This window comes from Nannospalax galili, unplaced genomic scaffold (assembly GCF_000622305.1).
Source record: "Nannospalax galili isolate Female #2095 unplaced genomic scaffold, S.galili_v1.0 scaffold637, whole genome shotgun sequence".
NCBI lineage: Eukaryota > Metazoa > Chordata > Mammalia > Rodentia > Spalacidae > Nannospalax > Nannospalax galili.
The window spans coordinates 419,937-446,945 of record NW_008340411.1 but is presented as its reverse complement, the minus strand read 5'-3'; the positions used below and the strand labels follow the sequence as shown (position 1 = coordinate 446,945).

Below are 27,009 nucleotides of genomic sequence, written 5' to 3'. Positions count from 1 at the left end.
AACATATATATAAATTTGAAGAAGAAAAGTTCAAGGTCATTTTCAGCTACATAGAGGTATTCTAGGCTAGCTAGGGGTTTTATAGTGAGATCCTATCTCAAATACATAAATATAAAATATATATGTATGTTTAATAAATAATTTAAGCTTAGGCGTGGTAGGATATACATGTAATCCCAACAGTGGAAGCTAGGGGTAGGCAGGAGGATCAGGTTAAGAGTACTGGCCGTTCTTACAAAGAACCTGGGTTTGGTTCCCAGCACCTATATGGCTATGTAGTGGCTACAATTTCAGGAGATCTGATGTCTTCTGTCTTCCTTGGGCTCTGTATGACATATGGTACACTTACATGTACACAAAACAATCATATACATAAGTATGTTTAAAAAATACTGTATGTGTATGAACGTATTGCTTACACTTGTGTGAGTGCATCTGTGTCGTGCAGTGCCCATGGAAGTCAGAAGAGGACCTGGAACTGGAGTTACAGACAGTTGTTAGCTACCATGTAGGTGCTGGGAATCGAACTGGGGTTCTCTGCAAGAGCAGTCAAGTCAGTGCTCTTAACTGCTCGCCCATCTCTCTAACCCAGAAATAATTTTTTCAAAAAGACATTTTTACCAGGGGTAAGAGAAGAGGCATTCAGCAACACAACACACACACACACACACACACACACACACACACGAGAGAGAGAGAGAGAGAGAGACAGACAGACAGACACAGAGACAGAGACAGAGACAGACAAACATACGGCTATGGACTTCTCTTCAGAGACAATCACAAAATCTGTGTTTTTATTTTTGTTTTATGTGTATGAGTGTTTTGCCCACATGTATCTAAGTGAACCATGTGCATGCAATGCCCACAGAGGTCAGAGGAGGGCATGTGATCCCCTGGAACTGGAATTAAAGACTTGCTAGCCACCATGTGGGTGCTGAGATCTAAACCAGGGTCCTCTGCAAGAGCAGCCAGTGAATGTTCTTAATCACTGAGACATCTCTCCAGCTCAGTCTATAATTGATAGTAACTAATTAGTTGTGTGTGTGTCCTCAAGTGTCACTAACTCCAGTGCAGGTTGGGTAGAGGCAAGCTGATACTTGGAATTCTCTGGTAAGACAGCCTTGTAAAAATGGCAAGCTCTGGGTTCAGTGAAAAGACCCTGTCTCAGAAAATAAGGTGAACAGCCATTGAAGAAGACATGCTGATGTTGCCCTCTGTTTCCACAGGTTTATGGGACCATGTGTAAACACACACACAGCATACAGCACCAAAATGAATAAATAAATACTGTAGCTCAAAGAATATTCTGTCTTTTCCAGCCAATTTATTATTTAACCTATACATGGAAAGAAGGATAAGTTGTTATGGTCTTACATTTTGTAGTGGATGGGAGTTGAGACGGTTTCTCTGTTTCTCTCATATAGCCCAGGCTGGCCTTGAACTCCCTAGGTAGCTACAGATAACTTTAAATTCTTGAGCCTCCTACTTCTACTCCTAAGTACTGGGATAATAGGTACATACTTTTTTTTTTGGTCTTTTTGAGACAGGGTTTCCCTATAGTCCCAGTTGGCCTGGAACTCACTATGTAAACCAGGCTAGCCTCAAACTCAGAGATCCACCTACCTCTGCCTCCCAAGTGCTGGGATTAAAGGCATGTGCCACCACGCCTGGCATAGATGCATACTTTCATGCTTGCCTTTCACATACTTGCATAATGAAAAGTAGTTTAAACTTCTTGTCTAATTTTTGTTTTGGTCCTTTTTTGAGACAGGGTCTCCCTGTAGCCCCAGTTGACCTGAAACTCATTATGTAGACCAGGCTGGTCTTGAACTCACAGAGATTCGCCTTCCTCTGCCTCCCAAGTGCTGAGACTAAAGGCGTGTGCTATCACGCCCAGCTAGCCTTTATTATTACTTTTTAATGCATATGAGTGTATTGACTGCATGTATGTAAATACTTGTGCAGTGCCTGCAGAGGTCAGAAGAGGGCATTGGATCTCCTGGAACTGGAGTTATGGTTGTTAGCCGCCATGTGGGTGCTGGGAATTAAACTTGTTCTTGCTCTGCAAGAGCAATTCATGTTCTTAATCACTGAGCCATCTCTCTAGCCATAAGTATGTTTAAAAAATACTGTATGTGTATGAACGTATTGCTTACATTTGTGTGAGTGCATCTGTGTCGTGCAGTGCCCATGGAAGTCAGAGACTGGCTCTCCCCAGCCTGGACTCAGAATTCCTGATCCTTCTTCTGCCTTGCCTTCCATTCCTTGCCAAACTACATTCTGGTAGTTTTAATTTCTCTGTATTTTTTCTTGGACAGTGTTTAAATACTCCTGGTAAAGTGTTTAAATAATTATTGAACTAAATTTTCACAGTAGTTTTGGATTAAATAGGTGATTCTTTTTGTTTTTGTTCCGCTTTGAGGCAGGATGTCACTATGTAGACCTGGCTCTAGAACTCATTATGTAGAACAAGCTGTCCTTGAACTCCTAGAAATCTGCCTACCTCTGTCTCCTGAGTGCTAGGAGTAAAGGTGTGTGCCTCATAGCCTAAATAAACAATTCCTGATTTATACTTCCTAGTGAAATTATTTTCCTTTAAATAAATTATCTTTTTGCTTTAACTATCACTTTTGAGAAATAATGAGAAAAATATAAACATCTTTTATTGCATTTAGAACTACCTGTGCCATTATAGATTTGTTGTACCACATCTGGCATTTTGTTTTACCACATTCTTAGGACTTAAAGTTTAAAACCAGTTTTACTTAAATAGTTGGAAGCTAGTAAGTATGCTTATTTAATTTATGATTTTCTTTTATGCTAGCTCAGACTTAGGGGAATGTGAATGCAGTAGTGGTCAAGAGGATATGCTCATCAATAGTTTGTTGGGCTAAAATTCTTAGCCTCTTTCATCTCTAGGCTTTACGTTTCCTAGTTATATGTAGAATGAAGATGAGGTGACAATACCTCCCTGGGTCTTTACAAAGAGCATTTATAATTACGTATAATTATAAATATATATTTTATATATAATCAGTTACATATAATACTTGGTAGAGGATTGCCCACTTAAAGTACGGTACTTATTATATGGTAAAGATGATAGAGTTGACTTTCTAATTTTATGTTCTGTGTGGCTTTTAAGTCTTTCATGGTTCTTTTTTATGCATCAAAGTTCGTGTACCTTCTAAGAATTTTACGCAGAACTTTTTTTTTTCCTTTTTAGGGAGTTCCAATGAATTCACTCAGGTTTCTCTTTGAAGGTCAGAGAATTGCTGATAATCATACTCCAAAAGAAGTAAGTAGAATTTCTTTCTGAATCAAAACTTCAAAATTGAAAAAAGTTCAGATGAAAAAGGATTGGAATTATAGCTCAGTGGCAGAGCATGTGCTTAGTATGCATATGACCCAGAGTTTGGGCCATAGCACCAAATAAAAGGAAAAAAAAGTTTATAAAAATTTATTGTGTGTGTGTGTGTGTGTGTGTGTGTGTGTGTGTGCGCGTGTGTGCACGCATGTGTACATAACATGAGTGCCGTGGTGCACATGTAGAAGTCAGGACAACATGTGGGAATCAGTTCTCTATCATGTAGGTCATGGGGGTTAAATTTGTCAGCTGAGCCATTGTACTGACTGGGGGAAAAAAGTTTAACAAGTTTTTCTCTTTGGGCAGATGAGATGGCTCAGTGAGATGGCTCAGTAAAGGCTCTTGCCTCCAAGTCTGACAACCTGAGTTCATCCCCAGAATCCACATTGTGGAAAGAGAGAACCAACTTCACAAAGTTGTCCTCTGACCTCCACACATGAGCCATGGCATGTGTACCCTCCCCTACTACCCTCCCACCTCTCTTACACATTAATAATAATAAATAAATTTATTAAAATTTTTCTTCTTAGCAATTTGGTTCATTGATATTAAACTGTACTTTTCTTGAATATTTGCTGATTTATCAGAGAGGGAAAATGATAATTTTTTTTTTTTTTTTGTCTTTTTGAGACAAGGTCTCCCTGTAGTCCTAGTTGAAACTCGCTATATAGACCAGGCTGGGCTCAGTCTCACAGACATCAGCCTGCTGCTGCCTCCAGAGTGCTGGGAAAGGTGTATACTACCACGCCCAGTTGGGAAAATAATCTGCTTTTAGAAAAATGTATATGCTTTTATTTTTATGTATATGCGTGCCGTGCCCACACCCAGATGCCAGAAGAGGATGTCAGATTCCTAGAACTGGAATTATGGATGGTTGTTAGCCACTGTGTGATTGCTAGGAACCAAACCTGGGTCTTCTGCAAGAGCAGCCAGTGCTCTTAACTGCTGAACCATTTCTCCAGCCTTGAAAATAATCTTTTAAGTTGAATTTCTCTCATATATTTTTCAAAAGTGCCAATAAAAAGGAGAATAGAAGCTGGGGTTGAATATTGAAATTGTCACAAGGCACATACAGCACCTTTTTTGAAGATAGACACTTCTCAAGTTTGGAGATTTCTTGTTCTATCATGGTAATGGTCGCTTAAATAGCTGGATTTTGGAGAATCTGAAGCACTTCCTCAGTCTTTTGTTTTTATCCACTGTGACATTTTTTTTTTAAATTATTTTTATGTCTATGCCTGTATTACCTGCATGTAGGTAAGTGTACCCCTGTTGTGCAATGCCCACAGAGGACAGAAGAAGCTGTTGGATCCCCTGGAACTGGAGTTAGGGACAGTTGTTAACTGCCATGTGGGTGCTGGGATTCGAACCCAGGTCTTCTGCAAGAACAGCCAGTGTTCTTAACCGTTGAGCCATCTCTCCAGCCCCCGTGACATTTCTTTTAAATTTTACTCATTTTAAAAAAAAATTTATTTTATTCGTGTATTGCCTGCATGTGGGTGAGTGCACCCATGTCATGCAATGCCTGAGGAGGTCAGAAGAGGCTGTTAGATCCCCTGGGACTGGAGTTATGGACAGTTGTTAGCTGCCATGTGGGTGCTGGGATTCGAACCTGGGTCTTCTGCAAGAACAGCCAGTGTTCTTAACTGCTGAGCCATCTCTCCAGCCCCTACATTTCTTTTAAAGAGTATACAACAATTTTCTTTTAGACAGTTCTTCAACTTGAGTTTCTTTACAGTGTTTCTATAGTCAGAATTACAAAGTGAGAATCTTGCTTTGAACTCATCATTCCTTCCTGTTAACCATTAGTGTTGATTTGACAAATATAAACATCTTCTGTGGCATTTAGAACTATCTGTGCCATTATAGGTTTATTGTAACTTACCTGGCTTGCTATTTTGCTTTACTGAATTCTTAGGAAAGCAATTTTATTAGGAATATTATAGAGTGAAGGTTTTACTTCTGAGTACAAGACACTCAGAACATGATGTCTGTTTTTCCTATGTACTGGATAATGCTAACTTTACTCACTTTCTTATAGTGATAACTATCATATTTTCCAATATAGTTACCATTTTCCCTTAATTAGCCATTGATGCTTTGAAAAATGTGTGACTATCCTTTAGGTAATGACTATTGGAAGTCTCTTTAACTTGGTCCCTGTGTTGACGTCTCCGTATTTTAAAAAATTCTATTTTGAAATATTTTTTGGCTTACAGTTTATGGTATAAAAATGAACATACATTCTTGACCTAGATTTACCTATTTTTAATTTTTGCTGTCTTTGTTTAATCTTCTTTTGTGTGTAGCTGTATACCTGTATGTACTTTTCCCCTTACCTGTCCCCAGACCATTTGGGAGTAGGCCGTGTATAATATAATTTAACTGCTTAATATTTTAATCTCTCTTCTCCTCCTCTCATATTTTACAAAACTGGAGGTATTAAATAACAGTAGACAAAAAGATCTTCTGTGTTAGAAGATCATATCAGAATACTAGTTATATGTCAGAGGGAATTGTAGATGACAAAACAAACTACTTAGGAATATAATCCTTAGTTAGGTAACGTTTTTCCAAAAAGTATGTATTTTATTGTATTTATTTTTTTATTTTATTTTATGTGTATGAATGTATTGCCTGCATGTATGTGAGTGCACCCGTGTTGTGCAATGCCAATGGAGGTCAGAAGAGGGCTTCGGATTCCCCTGGAACTGGAGTTAAGGATGGTTCATAGCCGCCATGTGGGTGCCGGGAATCGAACCCGGCTCCTCTGCAAGAGCAGTCAGTGCTCTTAACCGCTGAGCCATCTCTCAAGCCCCCAAAGTATGTATTTTTAAATTAAATCAAGTTTTTAATAAAATAGTTGAGACTCTGTTGGTTATGCCTAAAAATATTTGAGAAATATGCCATCAGACTGTATTTAAACAGTTAAATATTTTCATTGAATTTAAAGCTTCCTCTGTAAAACATTTCAGTATTATAGAATGAATAAACTGGGAAGTGAAATTAACTCAGAAGAGTAAAAGGAATATTGCATGTCTCTTTTCTTCCCATTCTGTACTGGGTCAATTCCCTGGCCTCGTACATATTAGACAAGTGGTAGTTTTTGTTTGTCGTCCCCCTCCGCCCCCAATGCTTTGAGGCAGGATCTCAGTACGTAGCCCAGGTTGGCTTCAGAGTCAGAGAGATCTACCTGCTTCTGCCTCCTGAGTGTTGGAATTAAAGGCAGATGCCATCACTACCATTGGTTTTTTTTTTTTTTAAAATTTGTGTGCGTGTATGAGTGTATTGCTTGAGTGTATTGCTTTTAAGTGCACCTGTGTGGTGCAGTGCCCACGGAGGTCAGAAGAGGGTATCGGATCCCCTGGAAGTGGAGTTATGGATGGTTGTTAGCTGCTATAGGGCGCTGGGAACTGAACCCAGGTCCCCTAGAAGAGCAGCCTGTGCTCTGAACTGAGCCATCTCTCCAGCCCCACTGCCTTTGTTTTTTGAGACAAGGCCTAGGTAGGTAAGACTGGTGGTCTTCAAACTCGAAATAATCCTGCCTTAGACTCCCAGGTGCTGAGATTCCTGGGATTACAGGCTGGTGCCACCACATTCAGCCCTCTCACATTCAGTAAGTGAAGGAAGCATTCTTATTTCAGTCTTCTTTTCCAGTGGTTTTTTTTTTTTTTTTTGGAGATGGTCTCATGTAGTCCAGGCTGGCCTCAAGCTTGATACATGGCAGAAGATAGCCTTGAACTCTTGATCCAGTTACCTTCACCTCCCAAATGGTAGGATTACAGAATAGGAATTTTTATTTTTAAAAATACTATTTAATGTGTATGAATGTGTTACCTGCATATATGTAAGTGCACCTGTGTTGTGCAGTGCATGCGGAGGTCAGAAGAGATCCCCTGGAACTGAACCCAGGTCTTCTGTAAGAGCAGCCAGTGCTCTTAACTGCTGAGCCATCTCTCTAGCCCCCTTATTTTTAATTTTTTTAAGGACAGGGTCTCTCTGTAACCCTGGCTGGCCTGGAACTCACTATGTAGATCAGGCTGGTCTCCATCTCACAGAGATCTGCCTGCCACTGCCTCTGTCTGCCTTTTGAGTGCTGTGATTAAAGGCATTGTATCACTACACTCGGCAGGAATTTCTTTTTTAAGATTTACTCTTATGAATATGAGTGTTTTGCCTGCATGTACGTATGTGCACTATGTGTGTGCCTGGTGCCTGTGGCAACCAGAGAGTGTTGAATCCCCTAGAACTGGAGGTACAGATGAGAAGTGAGATGCCCATGTGGGTGCTGGTAACTGAACCCAGGTCCACTGCAAGAGCAGCCAGTGCTCTTAACCGCTGAGCCAACTCTCCAGCCACCAGAACAGGATTTTTAGTCTTAGAGGACTATAATTAGTTATAAATTACATTTGTATCTTCTTGCATTTTAAAACAGTGGCCATATATTTGGCTGCCAATATAAAAAATAGTGCTCTTATAATCTAGTATTAACGTATTTTTCTCTTACAGCTGGGCATGGAGGAAGAAGATGTGATTGAAGTTTATCAGGAACAAACAGGGGGTCATTCAACGGTTTAGATACTCTTTTTATTTCTTTTCTTTTCCCTCAATCCTTTTTTATTTTTAAAAAAATGGTTCTTTTGTAATGTGTTCAAAATGAAAATTGAATACTGGCACTCCATCTCTTTAAACATCTGGTAATTTGAATTCTAGTGTTCAATATTCATTATTGGTTGTTTTTATTGTGCTGATTTCCGGTGATCAGACCTCAGCTCCCTTCATATTGCCCTCTTTTTTGAAAATTTCATGTGTGCACAGAGAGGCCATCTTTTTCAGGACTGTGCATTTTCAGGTTTGTGGTGATTAAAAAGATCGACCAGAGCAAATTTTCATAATGACCTTCCAGTTGGCCCTGAAGTTCCAGCAGGTGACTGCTTTACTCCTGGACTGTGATTTTCAGTGGGAGATGGAAGCTTTTCAGAGAACTGAACTGTGGAAAAATGATCTTTCCTCATCTTGAAGCTACTTTTAAAAATCTGAGAGTCTGGACCAAGAGACGATCAGATTTGGAGTCAAGATGACAGATAACGGCGAGTAAAGACTAACTCCAAAATGGCTTCATTGAAGATAAAGCATTTTAAGATTAAAAAAAAAAAAATCTTGTCAGAAGATCCCAGAAAAGATCTAATTTTCATTAGCAGTTAATAGTTACTCATGCAGAAATGTATGTAGCAGACCACTGCTCCTTTTGATTTTATTTGTACTTTTTGGCCTGGGACATGGGTTTTCAATGGACATTGTCTGTAACAGCTTCATTAAAATAAACAATATTTGTAAAAACCGTACTAAAGCTCCTTTTATTTTAGTTGTATTAGGAAGAAAACCAAAAATGCTTCAGATAAAGTTTCCTTGGGCATAGTATAAGTATTTCTTCAGTACTGTACAGTGATGACCATAATGATCTTGTAGCAGTGAAAGTTACTGGAGTGCCTTCTAAATCAAGCATTTCATTAAAGTCACAGCACATTTAAAAACTCTTATTGTCTTATTTTAGGTTGTGATATTCCTGGATGGTATATGTATCATAACTACTAGGTCACATTGAATAAATGGACATACCAAAATTTTAATTTTTTTTCCAGACAGGGTTTAACTATGTAGCCCTGGCTGGCCTGGAACTTTCTATGCAGCCCAAACTAGCCTCAAACTCGCAGATATTCTCTTGCCTCTGTCTCCCAAGTGCTGGGATTAAAGGTTATGTGCCACTATGCTCTGCTATACCAAAACATTCTTAATTGATTTACTTTGATAATGAATCTGGAGACATAGCTCACTGACAGCTTGCTTAGCAAGCCCAAAGGCCCTGGGCTTAATCCCTAGTACCAGCTTGGTTTGAACTCCAATACCTTAAGAAAATAGTAATTTACAGAATGTTCTCTTCTTAGTTAAGGTTTGGTATATTTTGTTTATGGTTTCCTTTTATTCCTTTAATATTTCAAATTTGTGTAAAATACCAAATTAGTTTATTCCTTTTAGAGGGCTTTTCCTTTGAATTTTGATGAATCACTAAATTCAGTATATATCTCTGTAATATACATAATCCAGTTTCATGTTAGATCAAATACATTTCCATCTGACTACTTGAGAAGAGCAAATAAACCCTATCTCAAGTGCATTTTACAAACTATTGCAGCTTACAAACTTACATACCCTTCTCAACTAACTTACTCAAAAAGCAGATTGCCTTGATTTTATAAACTTAACATTTGCAGTCAGGTGTGCTGGCACAAACCTATAATCCCAGTACTTGGGATGTCAGAAAAGGACATCTTATCCCCTGTAACTGGAGTTACAGACAGTTGTTAGTTGTCATATGGGTGCTGGGAACCAAACTGGGTCCTGTGCAAGAGCACCCAGTGCTTATAACCGTTGAGCCATCTTTCCAGCCCCTTGTTCTCTCATGAAGGCTCTGAGCATTTAGTGTTGGAGAAGTAGTTTTTAGGGTTTTTTTTTTCCAAGTTAATTGTACTCTACCATGATTGACCTAAAATATGCTTATCTGATGCAGTAGTACTGTTAAAGTAGGCACTTTTCAGCAATAATATAATATAGAGCATCATATTTGGAAAAGACTTCAAATAGTATTTGGTAGCCACTTTTTTGGTGCTTGACTGCAACACTTAAATTTGTAAAAGAGAAAATGAAGTGAGCAATGGAAATACCTCTACAAGAATGCATTCCTTAAGTAAGTGTATTATTCTGATCGTGGTTGAATTATTTAAAATGCTCTTATCTGGTTAGATTGTATTGAATGAATGTGCAAGTAGGATCAGCAAACAAAAATTTGAGTGACATTTAAATTCACTGATCTTTTATAGTGTTTTGACCATTTTGTTTCATGTGAAATGAGTTAATAGCAGCAGTGTAGAATACAAATTTAGCTAAGTTTCTGGGTTGGAGAGGTGTAATTCCTATAGAAAACAAATACCTTCTTTTCCTGCTTGGTTTCTGTCAACTTGACACAAAACTAGAGAAACATGGTAAGAGGGAACCTCAATTAAGGAATTTGCTCCATGCTGACCTGTGGCCATGTCTATGAGGCATTTTCTCTTACTAGTTGATATAGGAGGGCAGGTAGGTCAGAGCTATATAAGAAAAGCAGTGGAACAAGCTAGTAATCAGCCTTCCTCTGGATTCTGCTCCAGTTCCTGCCTGTAACAGGTTCCCAAAGTCCCTGCCTGATGGATGAACTTGTAGGCCAAATAAACCCTTTCCTCCCTAAGTTGCTTTTGGTCATAATGTTTATTACAGACACAGAAAGCTAACTAGGACTCCTGAGCATTAGTAAGATACTGGAATTACCTGTAAATACCCTTTTTTACTTGTGGACAGCATGATGGTTAAATCTTCATTGTCAACTTGCCTGGATTTAGAGTCACCATGGAAAACACCAGTGGGTGTGGGTCTATGAGGGTGTTTCCAGAATTTCTGGTTTGAGTTGGGAAGACTTATCCTGGACGTGGGCAGAGCCTTTCCAGGGCTGGGGTCCAGGACTGTGTAAAAAGGAAAAAATGAGGTAAGTACAGATTTCTTATTCCTCTCCTTGGCTGTTGATGCAGGGTGACCAGCTGCTTCACATTCTACTGGACCATGTTCTCAAACTGAGCCAAAATAAGTTGCATTTTTGGGGTGTTTTGTCATAGCAATAAAAGTAGTACAGACAGTATAGAGCAGAAAGTCTGTGAACCAAGACATTGCTTGATTTAACCACCTCTTATACATTTTGTTTCTACAGCTCTTTTCATCTCTCTGACATTCTGATACTTTGTAAAAAGGAATGCTTTTGTTAGATATTGAAAGAAAAATGATCTGAGATTCTTCTGATAGGATGAGTGTTTTTTAATGTTAATGAGTTCTTCAAGGTTCAATTGGTAATAAGATCTTAAGATTTGTCAGTTCTCATGGTTCAAAAATAATGATGGAATTTCTGTGGTGATAGTTCTGTATTCTTTCTTTTAGTTCTGTATTCTTTCTTTTCTGATAGAATTGCCCAAACTACCTGTGGCCATTGAGGTCTTGGTTTGTGTGACTGAAGAACATTTTAGCTCCAGCAGCTACGTGTGCTCAAAGGTGGCTCTCCACCTTACTCAACATTGCTGCTGTAGAATCTGCACTTTGAGGATATGAGAATTACCTTACAAAATAGCTCATTTTGCTTAAGTATTTGTCAAGTAATTATAAACATGTTTTCTAAGAAGAGATTTAATTTTAGATTCCTAGGATGAAATAGTTGTAGTTTTGCCTTATAAAGGGATTTCTTTGTATGATTAAGGAATGATTACCTTCTTTTAGCCAATGCAGAAGTATTTCACGACAATTTCCATTTATTGGCAGCTCTTTGGAACACATTGACTGAAATACATTGAGTATCTTAAGACTGTGTTAGGGTCTCAACTGGAATTAGAGAATTGTGGGCTGTTTTAGGCACCAAGGCACCTCAATTTATGTGGTCCATAAAAGGATTGAAGTAGGTGAAGAGTTTAATTGGTCAGAGTGTGGAGTGTGCTAGAATTCTGGGAATAGAGGTTCCAGAGTGTAGAAAGTTTTAGGGTTGAGGTGGATCAGGTAGAATGGAGCCCCTAGTTGGACTTAGGGTAGAATGTTATTATAGAAGTGTTTTCTGTCACCACCTCTCGACTTACTTTTGGGTTTTTTCTTCTAGCCTTATGGCCTGGGTATTTGTAGAAACTGGAAATATGAGTAAACCCATGGTCTGGAAATGTTCTGTGTCCACTGCAGACCACTGGCTTCTTTAAGGAGTTCTTGATGAAAATGAAGGTGTTTCTCCAAAGCAGCTTTTTGCCTAAGGAGACAACCCCACCCCAGTACCAAAAATGATTAAACACTCTAGCAATTGGTCTAAATTGGTAGAATTTTGGATTGGGGCTGCTGATGTGGGTTTTAGCGGAATATACTATTCATTTAGTGCCTTTACACAGGAGGACTGGGGGCATCATGAGATTCTTACTAGAAAAATAAAAGGGAATGCATAGTTCCTAATTCTTAAATTTGGATTGCTGGAAGGGATTCCCTTGCTTTAGAGGTGAGGAAACAGGCCAGAACAGTTAAAATACCTGGGCTGATGTCACATAGATGTAGATGAAGTAAAAGCAGTTGTTGAATGAGACACCCATTGCTCCTTTAGTTGCTTGATTTTCTGCTCCCATCTAGCATCTACCTGAATTAGCTTTAATTGCTCTAGTACCTCTCCAGTGACTATCAGTTTTCTTGGAAAGTTGGGGGCTCCAGTAGCTTTGCTTTTGGTCTCAAAACTGCTTCTATGTTACATGGAATCCTTTTGAAGCTGAATGAGGACTTTATTAATGATCTATTTTGTTCTTCACCTAACAGCTGAAGAAAGTCCAGGGGAGGAACAACTCAAGGTTAGTGAGAAGTCTCGAGAGTTGTTCTGGCTGCCTTCTCTTTCTGGACCTCTGAAGAGAAATATAGATTCAACTTAATTTGTGGAAAAATGACAGTTCAGGGGGAGAAATGTTTACATTTAATGTTGGAATCTAAAGGCTCTCTGGGTTGTGCTTCTCTATCCTTCAAGGTTTGTTTTGAGGCCTCCAACTAGAGATCCTACTGCCTCTGCCTCACGTGCTGGGATTACAGGCTTCTACCACACCCAGCTCACTCCAGTTTTTATGATTGTAAAGGATGACTACTACTTTGATTAAGAAAGGGAAATTCATGATGTAGTAATTACAGAGGGTCTGCTTTAAAGAAACCACACTACTGAAGAAATTCTGCCAGAAAGATATGGTGACCTGCTATTACTGGAGAATAAAGAGGGAAAATGCTCCTGGCCACAGGTGACTTGTGGTTTCTTCTAATATGACATTCACTAGATCTGACCTTGGCCTGTCTCTGACTTCACCTTGTACACTTCATCCCAGCAGTGCTGACCTTTTATTCTTCTAACATGTTGGTCTCATTTCTTTCTTCAGATGTTCCTTTATTGTTAGTTGCTGGAATATTTTGCTTCTATATGTGAACTAACTCCTTATTCTAATCTCACTGCACATGATATCTCTTATTCTAGCCAGCTAATCTTTAATGACCTCCTTGAAGCTGGAGAGGTGGCTCCGTGGCTAAGAGTACTGTCTGCTCTTGCAGAGGACCTGGGTTTGGTTCCCAACACCCACAGGATGACTAGCAACTTCGTAATTCCGGTTCCAGGGGAGCAGATGCCTTCTTTTGCTCCCCACAGGCATTGTACCACACAGGTGCACTTACACAAGGCAAAACACATAAAAAATTAAGTTCCCTGCAGTCCTGTCACATCTTTATAGCATTTGCAGCTAGATTAAAAATTTTTTTTCTCAGTGTTTTGTCACTCCTAGGATGTAAATGTTAGAGAACTTGTCTATTCCTGAATTCCTAGAGCCTAGTACTTGCATAATGGGTTCCAATATTGGCCTTAACTCACATATTGGTTCTGATCAAAATCTTTCCCCTCTTCGGTGTGTGTGTGTTCTCTCTCATGTGGGGGTTGAACCTGGGGCTGAATGCATTTTACCACCCAACTACACTCTAGCCCCAGGACTCCGCTTTTGTCTGTAAACCAGGGGATTGAAATAAATGATCTCTAGATTCCCTTCCAGCTTCAGAACAAGTCCTATAAGCCGTGAAGAAATCATACGATATTTGTAGCAAAAGAACGACTCTTTGTGTTTTAAATCTTCCAAGCCATGATATAGGGGGTAGGAAACTGTCCACAGGCAGTTCATGGTTAGCAATTGGCACCAGGCAAGCAAACCTCTGAACAAGCCCCACAGCAACTTTCCCAAATAGCCCAGTACCTGGTTTGCTCCTGGACTAGCTTCATGGCTTCCTCCAGAGCTAGCCTTGCTGCTTCCTCTTCCTTTTGCCTTCTCTCCTCAGCTTCTAGCCGAGCTGTCTCTTTTGCTTTCTGTTTCTGCTGCTGGTACACTAGTCGTTCTTCTTCAGCCATTTCCATTAGGCGTTTCTCTTCCTCTGCCAGCTGCATTTCCAGTTCCTCCTGCCTTTGCCTCTCTGCCGCTGTGGAATACAAAGAGGTGGACTGGGCAGGGGGTATGACTAGAGAAATTGATACTCTGGTCTGCCTCAAATCTGCTAGATCCTCTCTGGGGATTACCTGGGTCAGGGGTTAATTTACTAACCCTGAGTCCTCTGTCAAAGGACTTTAAAATGTCCTATGGAGGTTTTTTTTTTTTTTTCAGAGCCATGGGGTAGTATGCAGCTGTGCTGGGGAGAAGTGTTGGAATCAGCATTGGAGGTCTGAGTGCTTGAAAGAGCCAGAGCCAAAGATTGGCCACAGTTATCATCTGCTGAACTTTTTACCTCTTCCTGAAAAGTGTGCTGGAGAGATTCCCTGATCAACACCTGAAGGCCTGCCCTGAAGCTACCCAGATATTTGTGACTGTCTCTACTTGCCAGAGAAGGAAGCAAGTAGAGCTGAGTCTCCAGTTTACATGGCTCCCAAGTGATGCTGAAAGGGTTAATTATGGAATAGGGAGTGGGACCCTGGAGTCACTCCATGAGTCTTCCTTTCATGTTCCAACCTTCCATATCAACTCAACTATAGTCACACATAATAACTCTGGAAAAAAATTAGCTTATGCATGTAGAGTGCTTTGCACTAAGGCTAAGGAAAGGAATAAAAAAAATGCCTGCATTGGGATTAAAGTATTTTTGATCCAATAGATGGACAATGCAAAGAACTCAAGAATCTCTCTCACCAGCCCTCTCAGCTTCCTCTTGCTGCTTTTTTCTCTGTAGTTCTTGCAGTTTCCTCCTGAGCTTGTCTTGCTGCTGCCGAGCTCTTTCCTGGGCTGCGTGCAGCTGAAGCCGCTGCTTGCTTTCTGCTTCCTCCTTCCGCTGCCGTTCTTCCTCCAGTCTTTGTTTCCTCAGACTGAGAAAGCAGGAAATGTCAGAGGAATGGCAGAAAACACTGGACCAACTAACTGGCAGTTGGCTTTCTAGCTTCAGGTCCCAGGAAGCAGCCCTCTAGAGAACAGGTTTTCTGAGGCCAGGATTGAAGAGCAGTGGTAAGAACACAAGGGGTCTAAGAAGAAAGCTAGACATTTCAGCACTTAGCTCATACTCTGTCACCCAGGGCTAAGTTCTCAGCTCTTTTCCATTCCTAGGGCTATTAGGGAGATTAATTTAGAGTAAAGGCCTATGAAAGGGCCTAGCACAATGCCAACAATGTGGCAGGAGCTTGGTAAATGCTAGACTGAATCTCAAAGCCTTCCTAAGAATTTCCCATGAGTATCTTGAGTATGTCACACAGGGCATCCTGTCTCTGGTCCATCCATTCTGGGATGACTGAAGAGAGCAAACTGAGACATGTGATTTGTTATCAGGGCATGAGCCTTACTGCTGTGCTGCATCCCTAGGGAAAGTTCGCCCTGCACTTTTTCTCAGTGCTGCTGGCCCACCGGATCTCCTCCACACGCCTCTGCTGCTCCAGCTCCAGTTCCTCCTTCATCTTCTCTGCTCTCTCCAGTTGCTCTTGCTGGAGCCGGTTCAGCTCCTCCTGCTCCATTCTCTTCTTCTCCACCGCCAGTCGCCTCATCTCTGCCCTCTCTGTTCTCAGCCTGTCCCGGGATGCTTTCTCCTGCTGCCTCTTAGCCAGGAGTGCCTAAGAGACCAGAATATTATCAGGTATAAGGGACAGACCCAGCTGTAGCCCAGACAGTGCTGTCTCTAATCAGAGACAGAATTCTAAAGCCTATTCCACACTGCCACCACAGCTGCATAAACTCTACCTCTGCCTGCCTGGGCTGTGGGGCTGAACTGACCTGGATTCTTATTTTGAGATTTGGGGATCACAGCTTTTCTGATATGGTCTTCATGGGCCATGTCCAGGATTCACTGCAATAATGAAGATGTTCTGCATATAACAGGCTACAGTTTTCAATCCTAGCTGCACTTTATTTATTTAATATTTTATTATTTATGTGTATGAATGTATTGCCTACATATATGTAAGTGCACCTGTGTCATGCAATGCCTGAGGAGGTCAGAAGAGGGCATCGGATCCCCAGATCCCCTGGAATAGATCATTGTTAGCTGCCATGTGGGTGCTGAGAGTTGAACCCAGGTCCTCTGCAGGAGCATACTTCCAGTGCTTTTAACTGCTGAGTCATCTCTCCAGCCCCTCTAGCTGTACTTTAAAATTGCCCATGGATCTTTAATCTTTTTTTTCTTTTTTTGGTCTTTTTGAGACAGGGTCTCCCTATAGCCCCAACTGTCCTGGAACTCACTATGTAGACCAGGCTGGCCTTGAACTCACAGAGATCCTCCTGTCTCTGCTTCCTGAGTGCTGGGATTGAAGGCATGCGCCACCACACCTGGCTCCCATGGATCTTTAAAAAGTGACATCAGAGCTACACCGTGGTCCAACAAATGGATATTGCTAGGTGAGCCTCCTGGGGTTTTAAAAACTTAAGACCTTAAAGCTGGAACTGGGTTTAGGTAGGGGCTCTTTTACCAGGTGCAGCCTTGGGTATGGAGTGATCAGACTCAGTTAACTTTATGGAAACCCACTGCTTAATGAAAGGCTTTCAGTTTATATGATTGTCTTTTTCTCCCCAATGCTGCCTCCTTAGTAACATGCTGTAATGTAGCAATTTTTTCTAATAAAGCTTTCTGTCCTGCCAAGGAATCTCTTTAAAACAGGATGTTCCAAAGGAAGGTGAAATATTCCATCCTGCAGGAAAGCTTTCTAGGGTCAGGAAACAAAGCTCCTTAGTTTAAGAAGTTATCAACTCAAAAACTTCAGGAAGTCCCTGAAACTGATCAGATTCACTAGGCCCCTCCCTCCCCAACAGTATATAAACAGTCTGGGCTACCAAGACATACTCTCAGACAACCTAACTGCCTGGAAGAGATATTCTCTAACCTGTTGAGCTGCCCCCAGATTGTGTAGTGTGTTCCAGTTTCCAGCATTCATGAACCATCACCCATTTTGGGTTGGCCATTGGTTATATACTGTCTTTGAGTCATTTCTGCTCCTGTAAAAAGCTCCTTACTCATATTCTTATAAGTAACCCTGATAAAACTTCCTGATTTGCCAGGTTGGACTTTGGTGGTATTCTTACTTTGGTCTATGGTTGGTTCCCTATCTGGGGTGAGTAGACATTTGCTCATGTCTCCCCATGAATAATGTGACAAACTCCAAGTAGGACAGTCCAAACTCCTTGTTTATGCAGAGGCAACATAGTACTAGGGATAACAATAAATCTGAGAAATTCTGATGATTTAGCAGGCTTGGAAAAGTTCTGCCCACAGATTAAAATCTTCATCTGTTCAGTAGAACAGAATTCTGCACTTTAGGCAGCCAGGAAGGTCTGAGAATTCTAAGGGAAAAAAATTTCTGACACCATTTCTGGAAAACTTTATGGTATAAAATAAATAGACAATAATTTAAAATAGTGACAAGAGTCTTGACTCTGGAGTCAAAAGAAAGGTTAAGCCTTGGCTTAACCACTCAATGGTTGTGTAGTATCTGACAACTGGTATTTAACTCATTGCTTTGGTGTCTAGGTTTGTAAAATGAGGCTGTTCATACTTGGTTCACAGATGTGATTGTTAAGGTTAGTGATATTTACTGTATGTAGATGTAACCATAGAGGCTTGGCTGTGTGTGCTGTAGTGTTTAAGGGGCTCTGCTACAAACCCTCTAAATCAGTTCAGCATTCTAGTGATGCCTTCCAACAGCAGAAGAAACAGGGGCTGAGAGATGGTGTTTCTATATGGTATTCTTTTTGGTTAATTGCAGAGAGAATTCTAAGAGTAATTTTCCTCATACTTAGTTTTTCTATTCAAACCTGCACCTTAGGATCAAGGCTTCTGGATCAAAGCAACTCTTAAAAAGCACCCTGTGAAAGCAGATGTGTGTCTAACCACTGGTTCAGCTGTATACTATGACCTTTGTAATGTGCCAGGCCAAGTCAAGAATATAGTTTGGTTCTAACAACCAGTGTCCACCTTTCTCTGTTTGAATGAGACCTGTACCTCTCACAGATGGCTGCCCCCTCCTACTCATTAGATGATGGATACATATCCTAGTAGTTTGGGGCATCATCAAATTCCTCACTTCAGAGGGTAAAGCCTCCTTCCCTGTGACTTTGATCAGTTCTGGCTTCCAACTAGGGTCAGAAAGCACCAAAGCAGAACAATAGGACCACCATGTAGCAGAGCTGCTTCAGGAAGTACAGCCCAGTTAGGGCCATTTCCCTCACATTTGCAGTTGCATCAAGTAAGGACAGAACTCCTTTGTGTCAAGAGCAAAGAACAACAGCCCCTACCTTGCCAAGGTCTTCAGGGCTTCTCTCTTCAGATTCCACCTGGTCTGTGACACCTGTGGGCTGGGTGGGTGATGATCTTCCGTCTAAAGCAACCTGGCTCTCCAGACCATCGTATTCCAGAGCAAGCCAAGGCTCCTCAGAAGCTGAGTGTGAGCAGAGGAGACCTCTATCTGAGGTGCTGCCGGCTTCCGGGGAGTTAGTGAAGTCAGCCCCTCTCGGCTCTGCTGCCATCTCCATATTCCTTTCTTTGTGTGTCCTTTTCCTTTTGGGTCCTGGTTTCTTTTCTTTCAGAATTAGCTCCTGTTTCTTTTCAGCTTTTGAATCCTTTGACTTTCCTGGGGGAAAACATTTGGGGACAGAGTTAAGAAACTATGACCTCTACACATTTGCTTTAGTAACTTTTAAACTTCAGCATGAAGCAGAATAAACTAGTATGCATATTCCTGAGTCAGCCCCAGAATCTGGGTGAGTAGGAATCTGCATTGTAATAGCATTTTTGAGAACAGTCCTCTACTGCCTGTTTAAAAAACTGCCTTATATTTAAATCAGTGAACATTCAATTGTTCAGCAGTAGCACTACTTAAAAAGTATTTCTGAGCCGGGTGTGGTGGTGCATGCCTTTAATCCCAGCACTCGGAGGCAGAGGCAGGCGGATCTCTGTGAGTTCAAGGCCAGCCTGGTCTACATAGTGAGTTCCAGGACAGCTGGGGCTATAGGGAGACCCTGTCTCAAAAAGACCAAAAAAAAAAAAAAAAAAAAAAAAAAAAAGTATTTCTGGGCTGGAGATACAGTGGTACTTAGTATGTTATGGAGCCCTAGATTCAGTTTCTAGCACCAAAAGGGGAAAAAAAGAAGTATAATGACTAGGGGAAGCCTTTAGAGCCTGTTGTGTCCTTCCTTTCTCAAATACTTCTTCTGTATTAGTTACTTTTCTGTTGCTGTGATAAAACACTGTGACCAAGGGAACTTGTGAAAGGAAGAGTTTATTTGAGCTTATGGTTCCAGAGGGCTGAGTCCATTATGGCTATGATAAAACATGACCAAGGGAACTTATAGAAGGAAGAGTTTATTTGAACTTATGGTTCTAGAGGAATCAGAGGCCATGCAGGGAGGCATGGTGGCAAGAAGTGACTAGAGCAGAAAGAGGGAGTACTCACATCTTCAAGCAGGCACAGGAAGACTGAGAGCGCCTAGGGCCATGTGTGTTCACTAAACCAGAGCTGTTATCATCCTTTCTCCGGGTGAGGCCCTCAGCTCTGGTTTTCTCTAATCACTGAGATATTAACTAAGAAATGAAGTAGCAGCCCCAGCATAGCCTGATCATCAGACAGAGCTTGTCCTGCAGGACCCAAGCTGATTCCTCACTGGTACATTCTTACCTCTAACTGCCTTGGTTTGCCCAAGGATCCTTTCTTCTTTCTCTCTGTTGGATGCTTTGGGTTTGTCTGTCTTGGTTCTTTTCTTGCTCTTTGGCTTGTCAATCAACTCCCTTCCCTAAAGGAAGAAATTAAGGAAGGGTGCTATGATACACGGAGGACGTAAGAGTGTATCAAAGAAAGATTATGTTGAACAAGGCAACAGTAGCTTAGAATGGAATACTTGTGAGTTCTGGGTGAAGCAGAAGAGCTACCTCAGAGTGTGGAGCGGGTGAGCTGGAAGATTAGAATGTTAAGCCTTTTATTTAAAATGAGTAGGAATAATTTCAAAGGCGAAAAGAGTAAGAAAGGGGTCTTTATGACCTGCCTCTTTCTTTGATGTTAATCATGGTCTGCAGAGCTAAGCAAAAGAAGCAGTTTTCACTTTTATTAGAGTGTTGCCCCTAGTAGTCAACTGCCTGAAACCAAAACTCGCTTTATTTATGCTGCATCATGTAACTTTCAGGAAACCTGAGACAGGGAGCAAGATCCTGTCAGCCTTCACTTTATGACAACATAGGGGTTCCTCCTAAGATAGGATGGTAGAGTGGTTATCCACTCAGTATTTTTGTCAGTTTGGCAGTGGGGCTCCATCATTTAGGAAGATGCAGGTCAGTGTTGCGTACAGTGCTTGATGAGCAGAATATGGTTGGACCTCACCCCTGACCTGCCCTTTTTAATCAGGCGCTCTTTTTAAAAATATTTTATTTATTACTTTTATGTGTACGAGTGTATTACCTGTGTCTTGCAATGCCTGCAGAAGTCAGAAGAAGAGTATTAGATCCCGTGGAACTGGAGTTACAGATGGTCGTTAGCCACCATGTGGGTCCTAGGAATTGAACCTGGGTCCTCTGCAAGAGCAGTCAGCACTCTTAATCACTAAGCCATCTCTCCAGCCCTCATTATCAGGCACTCTTAGATAGTGAAAAATCTATGGAACTCTATGTGGAGCCTTAAAGGGATCAAAGCAGGGTTTCTGGACCGAGCTCTTAGTTTTTACACTCACGTGACTGATGCCAGCTGGGGTCTGCTGGTTGAACAATTTTGGTTCAGTCTTCCCCTTGCTTTTTCTTGGAAGAAAAGATTTATCCCCAGCATCTGGCTTCTCTGGGGACTCAGGTTTTGGAAGTCCTCTGTGCAGGTGGTGTACACCGTAATCTCTGCCCCTTTGAAAACAGCAAGCCAGCAGACCAAATGAATGGGAAAAATCTGGTGGAAAGGAAGAGGGCATGTGAACAAATGCTGACTGAGCAGCCCTTTTCTGCCGGGCATCATGCTGGGCATTTAACATACTTTGGCAAGTTTCTTCTCAAATGTCCCTTGATAAGAGAGATTAGAAGAGGTGGTCTTCACTTTTGTGTTTTCTTCAAGGTAAGCCCTAAAACTTAGATAGTGGGTGAAGTAGTTTGCCTCTTTGATTGTATATTTATGCCTTTAATTGAATGACAGAATTACATAACTAAAATGTCTTCTAGCAAAGGCTTAGCTGGAAAAGGAAAGTGACCTAAGAAACACATAATTGTCCATTCCTTTAGCCTCTCCAAGATTTTATTCTTTAAATATTTTATTATTTTTATTTTATGTGTATGAGTGTATTGCCTGCATGTAGGTAAGTGCACCCGTGTCGTGCAGTGGCTGAGGAGGGCAGAGTCCCCTGGAACTGGAATTATGGACAGTTGTTAGCTGCCATGTGAGTGCTGGAATTTGAACCTGGGTCTTCTGCAAGAACAGCCAGTATTCTTAACAACTGACCCATCTCTCCAGCCCCCAAGATTTTATTCTTTAAAAAAAAATTTAAATTTATATTTTATGTGTGTGAGTGTTTTCCATGAATGTGTATAAGTGCACCCATGCATGCAGTGTCCACAGAGATCAGGAGAGAGTGTCAGATCTCTGGGTACTGGAGTTATGGACAGTTGCTAGCTGCCAGGTGGATGCTGGGAACTGAACATGGGTCCTCTGCAAGAACACTAAGTGTTCTTAATTGCTGAGCCATCTGTCTCCCCTGATGTGGCATTACCATGCCACATTACAGTTATACCTGAATAAATAGCCTGACTCTTAACTTTAGTATATGAATGGCCCAAACTCAGAGGGCACTTGTTCCCGCAGATGTCTTCCTAGAACTGTGCCCCTCAGCGAGGCCTCACCCATAGTTTTATTCAAAACGGTTACTCCAGCATCAAATTTGGGGAACTACTAACATAAGTTTGGATCCATCCTTACATTATCAGACAATCTTGCCTGATCATCCCTAGGTCTAAAACATCTCATATACACAATGTCAAGCATCTTCACAATCTTCATTGTTTTCAATGAAGATGCACTGCCTCTCAGTGCTTTGACTTGTTACTTCTCAAGCATACCCACAATCATTCACTGTCTTTGGGTGGAGTTGCAAATTTAGATTCCAAAGAATTAAGGTCAGGTGCCAAGGTCACAAGGACATGGTTCTGTGAGTTTGTTGCAGTAATTTTTGGTTGCAAGTTTAATTAAAAGTCACTAGTTTAGATTTTTGTCCATTTTATAATTATTATTCCTATACCCATGCCCCTGAGTTTTTACTTTTTTAAAGATTTTTTACAGTAAATTTTAAAAATTATTCTTATTATTTTTATTTTATGTGTATGAGTGTATTGCCTGCATGTATGTGAGTGCACCCATGTCGTGTAATGCCTCGGAGGTCAGAAGAGGGTTTCGGATTCCCCTGGAACTGGAGTTAAGGATGGTTCATAGCCGCCATGTGGGTGCTGGGAATCGAACCTGGGTCCTCTGTAAGAGCAGTCAGTGCTCTTAACTGCTGAGCCACCTCTCCAGCACCGAGTTTTTACTCTTAATCAGATTTGACCACTATAAGGTTATGGTTCCCCGGGTTGCTGTCTCTGACTTGTACCCTGTAGGTTTCAAGGACAGTAGCAATGCTAGATTGCCTGCTGGGTGTCAGACCTGATCTGAGTCATTTTTTCTTTCTAGCTAAATCAATGTATTTACTGTGGAAACCTGAGTACTATTTGTTGAATGAGGTAATTGCAATTTCTTATAAATATATGAGTCTAAATCATTCAGTGTCACTCATAAAAATTCACAGAAGTCTGTTTTAGAATTTGGTGCTAAGAAAAGCTTTATTTTCCCTGAGGAACAAGCAGGCTGCAAGATTTGACCATATTACTGTTTTTCTCTTTCACATTTAGGAATCAGCATTAAATCTGAAATTTAGTCACCAATACCATAATGAATTTGTGGAGTATTTTATGCTTTTTATTGTTCTCTTGATTAAAAAAGAATTCTATTTCATCCTTTTTTGGTTGGAGGGGGCAGTTGTTATAGGAATCTGTTTAAGTATGATGTGGGAAAAGAAATTTAAAAATAAGGCCTGGGGGGCTGGAGAGATGGCTCAGCGGTTAAGAGCACTGACTGCTCTTGCAGAGGACCTGGGTTCGATTCCCAGAACCCACATGATGGCTACGAACTGTCCTTAACTCCAGTTCCAGGGGAATCCGAAGCCTTCTTCTGACCTTTGCGGCATTGTATGACACCGGTACACTCACATATATGCAGGCAATACACTCATACACATAAAATAAAAATAATAAATGAAATATTTAAAAAAATAGGGGCTGGAGAGATGGCTCAGCTGTTTATGAGTACTGACTGATCTTGCAGAGAACCCAGGTTTGATTCCCAGCACCCACACGGTAGCTAACAACTTTCTGCAACTCCAGTTCTAGGGGCTCTGACACCCTCTTCTGACTTCCACAGGCATTGCATGACACGGGTGCAAGTACATGCAAGTAATACACTCATGCACATAAAATAAAAGTAAATAAAATACTTAAGAAATATATAAAAATAGAATTTCTTTTAGTAGCTACCTCAATTATCTAAGCTCCCTTCTTCTTTTGAATCTGGATCAACACAAAACCTTTTTAACCCAGGAGGGAGTGTTTACAGTGTTGACTCTTAGGTCACGTGGGCTCATGGAGGTCACAGTAAGCTCTAGTTCCAGCTGGGGGCAAAGATGTCCACACCAGTGCCCACAATCAAAAGGGACTTAGGACAAATGACTGGGCCAGCCTGGCTGGGTTGCTAACCTGAGAGTTCAAGGTAAGGGCATAGGAAGCTGTGTTAGCCTGGGTAAGTACTGGTGTGATCATGATTAGTATTCTTTATTCTATCACAGTTAAGTGAATGTTGAAGAGAGAAATCAAGGTTGGACAGATAGACTTCAGTGCTCTAGGCATCTCTGTAGGTCTTAGGTACATGGACATATGAAAAACCTGCTTCCAAATGGTTTAACTTTGCTCTTCCCCACCAAACCTAGAGTACAAGGAAGGTAACTCATCAAGGTGTAATCTTCCAGGAGTCTGTTTCTTTTCATTCTAACTGCCAGCATGTTATTTTGTCTCAGGAAAGAAAAGCCAAAAGCTAAATTAGTTAAAAACAACAAAACCCACAACGTGTGCAGAGAAGTCCAATATGTGGTCTTTTGCTATAGTGCTGCACACTTACATATCTTCCACAGTGTCAGCCTCTGAGGTCTGGATGTGCTCAGCCAGGGAAGAGCCGAGGTGGGTGAAGGCTGCACTCCTTGGCTCTGGGTCTGTGAAAACAGAGTGTCCTCCATCAGCAAATGCTTCAGGTAGCTGATGCAGGAGATCAGGCAAGAAGAAATGCACCTGAGAACTGGGAGGTATGTCATTCTTAGGAAACCAGCTGGCAAGTGACATTCAAATGTTTGAAATATCCTTTAGGAAAGTCATAGGATGTATGTGTCAATAACTAAGAATGTTTGAGTCTTTGATCAGGAATCTCACAGGGAAATAACCCAAAAGAACAAGCAAATTTTGTGTAGCAACATATTCATTATTAATGAAAAATTAGAGATAACATAGCAGGATGACTTGGGAAGTAGTTTATGATATATTACTGTAGTACTTAAAATTATAATTAAGGGCAGGAAATGTAGCTCAGCGTAGTGCACTTATATATCCCTGTGTTCAAACCCTAGTACCACCAAATGAATAAGGAAGGAAAGAAAGGAAAAAATAAAGAAAATGATGATTAAAAAGATAAATATGGAAGATACTGAAACTATGGGAAGTATTTGTTATTATGACAAAAAAATGGAGACTACAGAGAAGTGTATTAGAACCAGTAAAATCTGGGTGGCTGGGGCTAGAGAGATGGCTCAATAGTTAAGGGCACTGGCTCCTTTTCCAGAGGACCTGGGTTTTATTCCCAGCAACTGCATGGCAGCTAACAACCATCAGTAACTCCAGTTCCAGGGAAATTCGATGCTCTCTTCTGACCTCCACAGGCTTTGCATGACACAGGTATACTTACATACATGAAGACAATATATTCGTACACATGAAAAAAAAATTTTGAAAAATGTTTTCAAAAATCTGGGTGGCTGGAAGGCATGGTAGCCTGTCTTCATCCCAGCACTCTGAAAGAGGCAAGAGGATTGCCTCAAGTTCTAGGCCAGCCAGGGCTACATATTCAGATCTTGCCTCAAAAACTAAACATCAAGAACAACAAAATCTGAGTGACTAAGGATTGGAAGAGAAAATAGAAAGAGGAAATAATATGTTAGATAGGAAGATTTATGCTTTTTTCTTAAAACCCTAGTGTGTTTGTAACATTGATGAGCACACTGATTAAAAAACAAATGCTGGCTGGACATGGTGGTGCTCATCTTTGATCCCAGCACTTGGGAGGCAGAGGCAGGGGAATCTCTGTGAGTTCAAAGCCAACCTGGTCTACATAGTGAGTTCCAGGCCAGCTGGGGCTACAGGTAGACCCTGTCTGAAAAATACCAAACCAAACCAAACCAAACCAAACCAAACCAAACCAAACCAAACCAAACCAAACCAAACCAAACAAAAAACAGTTAGTTTTTCAGTGTTGTCATGCTCCCCCATCCTCTTCTTTGTAACGAGCTCCCTTTTGCATGGCCACACATTCAGGTTGGCGATCACTCACACACAGCCCTCTAGGCTTTGGGGTGAGGACAGGATTGTTAGTGTACAACGTTTTTGTGGAAGCTGGAAAGGCTGACTAGGCTGTACCTGCTTTGCTTTGGAGAAAAAGTGACACTAGGAGACAATGAGATCTGATTAAATTTTCTAAAGTATCCCATGACAAGAGGAACTCTGAGAGGATTTCTTTCTTTAACTTGGCTTGGGGTGAGAACGCATTGAAGGATGGACTCTCATTTGCCACATTTGAAAAAAAACAACTTGCATGCAGAGCATGGAATGACCAGCAGAGGGAGCAATTGTATTGCCCAAAAGTTGAGGTTCTATAACGGCATTCTTTAGCAATCAGAATTTAAATCCACTCAGTTTGGGATGTGTGCCAGAGAAGGGTGATTTTTTTTTTCCCTTAGTAAAATAACCTGGTTACTAAGGTATTATTGAACAAAGGGAGGCATAACTTTGAATAATAACTTTCAACTTCTAACTGCTTAAAACATCTATGAAATAACTATGCAGAGTATGGGAAAAAATCTAGTATAATCTTTATCCATGGACTTTACACTTAATCCTGTGTGGTCTTTTAACATTTTAACATATTTGATTCACATTTTCCATAAAGAGATAAGCATTTAAGATACAGTCTAGGACTTGATCTATCACATACAGGAATGGCTTGGTTTTGTACCTTCCAAAATTCACGTGTTAAAAAATAGATTCCTAAATAATGTGTTGGGAGGTGGGATCCAATGGGGAAGGTTTAGGTCATGAGGACTCCACTTTTGTGCATGAATTGCTACAGAAGGACTGTGGGAGTGTGCTTGTGCCTTTCTGCCATGTGAAAACACAGATGTGTTCTCTTTCCTGTCTACCTTCTTCTATGT

General features: G+C 40.9%; 2 protein-coding genes across 3 annotated transcripts in view; one reads left to right on the top strand and one right to left on the bottom strand.

The window, feature by feature from the left end:
- Positions 1-8,711, top strand: part of Sumo1 (small ubiquitin like modifier 1) — a 37,736-nt gene extending 29,025 nt beyond the window's left edge. The window contains exons 4-5 of one of the 2 annotated variants that reach the window (XM_008835449.2): positions 3,230-3,301; positions 7,880-8,711. In XM_008835449.2, the coding sequence (XP_008833671.1) occupies positions 3,230-3,301; positions 7,880-7,948 (141 nt within the window). In that variant the 3' untranslated portion in view covers positions 7,949-8,711. The remainder of the gene's footprint in view (positions 1-3,229; positions 3,302-7,879) is intronic. The other variant, XM_029564651.1, reaches the window with a different exon arrangement.
- Positions 8,712-11,772: 3,061 nt separating this feature from the next.
- The window catches only part of Kiaa2012 (KIAA2012 ortholog), a 112,660-nt gene continuing 97,423 nt past the window's right edge, over positions 11,773-27,009 (bottom strand). Inside the window, exons 14-21 of the mRNA XM_029564657.1 lie at positions 24,657-24,747; positions 21,154-21,313; positions 20,112-20,226; positions 18,733-19,067; positions 15,859-16,061; positions 15,157-15,329; positions 14,236-14,455; positions 11,773-12,233 (exon numbers count right to left, since the gene is read on the bottom strand). Of these exons, the coding sequence (XP_029420517.1) occupies positions 12,095-12,233; positions 14,236-14,455; positions 15,157-15,329; positions 15,859-16,061; positions 18,733-19,067; positions 20,112-20,226; positions 21,154-21,313; positions 24,657-24,747 (1,436 nt within the window). The 3' untranslated portion in view covers positions 11,773-12,094. The remainder of the gene's footprint in view (positions 12,234-14,235; positions 14,456-15,156; positions 15,330-15,858; positions 16,062-18,732; positions 19,068-20,111; positions 20,227-21,153; positions 21,314-24,656; positions 24,748-27,009) is intronic.